This window comes from Bactrocera latifrons, unplaced genomic scaffold, assembly GCF_001853355.1.
Source record: "Bactrocera latifrons isolate USDA-ARS-PBARC rearing strain unplaced genomic scaffold, ASM185335v1 scaffold_91, whole genome shotgun sequence".
Classification (NCBI taxonomy): Eukaryota; Metazoa; Arthropoda; class Insecta; order Diptera; family Tephritidae; genus Bactrocera; species Bactrocera latifrons.
In genome coordinates, this window is record NW_017537612.1 from 1,136,212 (window position 1) to 1,141,299 (window position 5,088).

General features: G+C 33.1%; 2 protein-coding genes across 4 annotated transcripts in view; both read right to left on the bottom strand.

Moving 5' to 3' along the window:
* LOC108977538 (acyl-CoA Delta(11) desaturase) overlaps nucleotides 1-749 on the bottom strand; it is a 4,445-nt gene extending 3,696 nt beyond the window's left edge. The window contains exon 1 of one of the 3 annotated variants that reach the window (XM_018947254.1): nucleotides 664-749. The gene's annotated coding sequence lies outside the window, so the exon portion shown is untranslated. Of the gene's footprint in view, nucleotides 1-618 lie in introns of all 3 variants that reach the window. The other 2 variants (XM_018947253.1, XM_018947256.1) reach the window with 2 other exon arrangements.
* Nucleotides 750-1,137: 388 nt separating this feature from the next.
* Nucleotides 1,138-5,088, bottom strand: part of LOC108977569 (acyl-CoA desaturase) — a 22,833-nt gene continuing 18,882 nt past the window's right edge. Inside the window, exons 3-6 of the mRNA XM_018947298.1 lie at nucleotides 3,719-3,849; nucleotides 3,255-3,646; nucleotides 3,024-3,199; nucleotides 1,138-1,663 (exon numbers count right to left, since the gene is read on the bottom strand). Coding sequence (XP_018802843.1) covers nucleotides 1,503-1,663; nucleotides 3,024-3,199; nucleotides 3,255-3,646; nucleotides 3,719-3,849 — 860 coding nt within the window. The 3' untranslated portion in view covers nucleotides 1,138-1,502. The remainder of the gene's footprint in view (nucleotides 1,664-3,023; nucleotides 3,200-3,254; nucleotides 3,647-3,718; nucleotides 3,850-5,088) is intronic.

Below are 5,088 nucleotides of genomic sequence, written 5' to 3' on the forward strand. Positions count from 1 at the left end.
AATTTTTTTATTTTATATTGTTTTGTTATCAGTTGTAGAATCTTAAACCTTAATTCATTTGTAACAGTATGGAGAAATTAAGATCTATAATAATGTATAACTGTACATTTGTACACCCGCCTTACTCAAAACAAAAAAAAAAATTAAGGTTATAATATAGAAAGACAACCTCGGTACAATTTCTATGGTTTATTAGCTTGAATTTATAGAAAAATTATCAAACCAAAAACATGGTTAACTCGATCTACAACAAAAGCACTAGACACACAATTTATATTATTTTACTAAAATTTAGAAACCAGTAAAACATTTGCTACAATTTGATTTTAGGGACTTAAGGGATCGTCTAAGTGTGACCCTCCGAAAAATCATTAATTTTCGCGACTTTTGCTTTAATGTTGATGTTGAAATTAACTAAGCGATCCGTGTTTTTTTTTTCTCATAAGAGAATAAAAAAAAATTTGGTCGTAATTTGATATCAAAACCTCATAATTTTTTTTATTTTGTTGCATTGAGTAATTAAAAATAATAATAGATCTCATCTGAAAATATTTGTAATAGATTTTAATAAGTTTTACACTAACGCAAATCAAAAACAATAAAAACGTTCTATTACACCTTTTATAGAAAAATTTACACCAAACAAAAAATGTCAGAATTTACTTTACTCTGTATATTTGCGGATTTGCGGATCGGATACTGTCGGTCAACTACTGCGCGTGCTGTCACAAGCTCAACTAAAGGAACTTCCTTGACACAAAAATAGAAAACCGTTTTTCAAAACACCACACCTTATACGCATATGCAATTTTGTATAAAAGTATGCTATACATAGGTAGAAAGAAGAAGCATTATATACTAACCATTAAAAATAATAAAAATTTCCAATTAAATATGATTTAAAATTCGCTTTTATGGAAACTAACGCATAATTTAAGTATTCATAGGAGCCGGGCATAATTAGAAAACTCGAACTTACATACACACTCGTACTAACTGTAAATACTGCTATATAAAAGAGGGCATRCACCTCCAGCATTTAATTTAAAAAAAGAACACTGATTTAAGGAAAGTCTTTTTATTTTCTTTTTCTTTATTTATTTAGTATTTATATATTATAATCGCTTTGGTAGTGTATTGCGGCAATTTCACTCTTTTTTCGAAATTCATGAGGAAACCTTTAAATTTTAATTACGAGTAGTACTTTTACATACTAGACAAACTAACTTTTCATATAGACAATGTTCAGTATTTAATTACATGTATGTACTTATATATACACATATATGCATGTATATGTATATAATATGTTTAATATTAAAAAACATTTATGCACGTTTCACATTGCAGGCACAAGTTGTGAATAAAGCTTAAGTTTAAAGCTTAGTATAAATGACCTAAGAATTTGAACGAATGTTGAAGTTAATACGAACTTATTGAAGAGCCTCAATTTACAAACTATCACTGTGTAGTTGTAGTTGTAGTGTAGTTGCCTGAAATACTCATTTCATGTTGGCCAATTCAATGGCATCTTCCTTTGGTATATCGCGATCACCATAACCCCAAACCTGATCTTTATGGGCATATTCGTCGGTGAGAAAACGTGTTCCATCGCCACACTTGACAGCGCGCCGTTTAATCATATCCGGTGAGACGGATTTTCCTGGAAAAAAAGAAAATGGAAAATTGCTATTAAAAAATAAAATAACTAGATTTGAACACTTTAGGGTATTTCAACTTTTTTTTATTTTTATTTCGAGCCCCAAAAATGCCATAAATAAGAGTTTACAAAAGAAACCAGAAATAACAAAACTACATTATTTCAAAACTTGAATTATCAACTAAAGGAGTTGTATCTCAAAAACTCAAAACTGGTTTCAACAAATCGATTTTTGYRTTATTAAATTCTACAAAACCTCTAGAATATTGTTSTAAATTTTCAAGTTGATCCGAGTAATAGTTTCGGAGACACAGACTGCACAACTTGTGTGCTCGAGGCTAACTAAACCGAAACTATGTTTTTGAAGTCGGTTGGCAACATTTCTCGAGAACTCGAGGTTAAAGCAAGACATAAATTATGTGACGTGTACGGAGTATATGTGTTGAGCGAAGGGAGGAGGGACTCTTGAGGCCGATAAGGATAAAATAAAGTCATTGGTCGATGCAAATTATCGAATTGTAAATCGAGAGATTTGTCTAAGGTTGATAAGCACATGAAACTGGGATCAATTTCGAAGCTTGATATATGAGGAACAGTGCTGTTCTTACAGAACGAAATTTACTTCGTCGCATTAATGACTGTGACTTGCTTATCAAACATCAAAGAAGAAATCGATTTGTGAATCGCATAGTTCCTGGCGTCGAAAAATGGGTTGTTTATAAGAATATAATGCCAAAGAAACCATGGTAAAAAAGGATGAACCAGCTCAAGCYACTTCCAAGGCCAAYATTCAATTAAAAGAAGGTTACGTTGTCTGTTCGGATCGTTTATTTTGGGCTTTTGTCCAACAATACCACAATTAATTCTGAAGTGTAGAATTCAAACAGAAGAGGTCACAATAGATCAATAGAAAWGGTGTAGTGTTCCACCMCTATTACMTGTTCCAGTTRTTTTTATCAATAATTAAAATTATTTGCACCACTTTCTTAATTTCAAGAAATAGACAATTTTTTACTTAGGAAAAAACTTGTTAAATATTGTTTATATCAGTCGTCCTACATATTTGAAGTCTTGGAAAAGAGCGAATCGAACAAACTGATATAAATCTGGTATAAAACTGTTAAAGAATAAAAAAGAACGAATCAAAAAACTGGCATAAATGTGGTATAAAATGGTATAAATCACAAAAAGTGGCATAAGGATAGAATAGMAAGATCTTATACCGCTTATTCTCGCTTTTGTAGAATTCAACTAGATTCCWTCATCTCAAATAGCAGAACTCAAGCATAACGACCAGAAAAATTACAAATCGAAAACACCTAGTTTTTCTCCTCTAAAACATAATATAATTATCAAAACTCACTTCCACTGGCCCAGCCGATTTTCGCACAGAAATCAATAAACGCAGTTGTCATATTCAATTTGTAGCTGCCGAACTCGCCGGTCTTGTAGTCCCAAGGGAAAACGTGATGATAATTATGCCAGCCCTCACCCAACGCCAAAAACGAAACGATAGGGCTTTCAACGGGGCTGATGCTCCTTAAAAAACAAAAACAAAAATTAATTGTAAATTKCAGCAAACAATTGAGCTTACTTGTCATAGGGCTTTTTGCCCCACATATGGGCCACACTGTTGACGAAGAACGCCGCATTCAGTGTGCTGGTAAAGCGCATATTAAAGTTGATCCAAAATGAAATCCACAAATTCTCATTCCAGCAATACCAGGGCAAAAATACGGGCAATCCAATCGAGATGAGTGTAAATAACGGTATATAGTATTTGTGTTGGAACATCACCACTTTGTCATTCTGCAAATCTGACATGTCGATYACTTTGCGTTTTTCTGCCACTTTGGGATGTGGCGTCAAGAAGAGCCAACCGACATGTGAGAAGAAGAAGCCACGATGCGCATTATGTGGATCGGCATCGGTTTCCGAGAACTTATGATGTATCCTGTGGTCCAACGCCCAGGTGTAGGCATCACGCTGTTTATTGAWCGGTATATAGAGTTGATATTAAATAATTCATAATGTGATAAGGTATGMTAGGATACGCACCTGACCGGCGATCGTGAACAGAAACACCAACAAAATACGCAATGGCATGGAAGCGTTGTAAGACTTGTGTGACCAGAGTCGGTGAGCTCCAGCGGTGATGCCGATACCAGAACACCAGATAAGCGCCACAACTGTAATTGAAGATTGTTGCTTAGAAAAGAATCTCTTAAAGTACATATACATATGTAGTCTATTATGAAACAAACTAGATGGAATTCGGCATATGTTAAACACTGCTACAATATACTATACCTACAAACATACAAACTCCGTAAATTAATAGAAATGAACACATATGCATGTATGTCTGTATACATTTGTTGTTTTACCCTGAAAAATTGACGATTTAGCCATCTGTATTTATGTGATCTAGTTCCTCAGTGTTTGAAATATTGTTTTGAAATTTTGCAAAAGTCTTTTTATTCCACTAAAGCTGCTCAATTGTCGGAACTACCGATATCGGACCACTATAGCATATAGTTGTCATACAAATTGAACGTTCAGCATAAAGTGCTTGTATGGAAAACTTTTTTATTTGAGGAGATATTTTCACAAAATTTGGCATGGATTATTTTCCAATAATTTTTTCCATTTTTTCTGAACAAATTGTTTAGATCGGACCAATATTTCATATAGCTATCATACAAACTGTCCGTTGAAAATTAATATAAACATCTTTTTGTAYCCTTTTATGCTCTAGAAAATGCACCTGTGCAATACCCTGCACATAGCTCTGGTTAACATTTTTTCTTGTTTTTGTTTGCATTGACTGATTGTCAAGTAATGAAAACAATTCCAGCAGTTCGAACTGAATGCTGTTAAGTGTTTGCAATTCTTCTAATGCGCGCGCGTTCTTCATTGGGCGTGTGCCGCACTTTCTTCTGCACATATAGTACATATAACATATAATATAATATATTGTACATACTATGTATGTATGTATGCGTGTACCAATAGATTGGTATGCATAGACTCTATGTGTGTATGTAAGCATTAATTTGAATCATTTGCTCTCTGCAACTAATTGTATTGGTCGAAGTTCACTTTTTATTGAAATAAAATATTTCTGTTTCAATACTCAATTAGAAAAACTGTTGAATACAAAGTGTATATGATAAAACAGAATGCGAGCATGGTAAATGTAGGCGAATGCACAGATTTCCAATGTAAAAATTGTGTAACTTTATCGCAATAATAGAACTTTATAGTACAGGAGCTCAGTAGAAGCACATAYATGCTTAAATTGTGATACATTTTTATACTCATATAGAAATTTCAAACAAAGAATACCATCTCTATTGACTAAGTAGAACTAACATAAACTCAATTATGATTTCAGGTCTTCTGCCTTTTGTTTCCTTATATGGCTA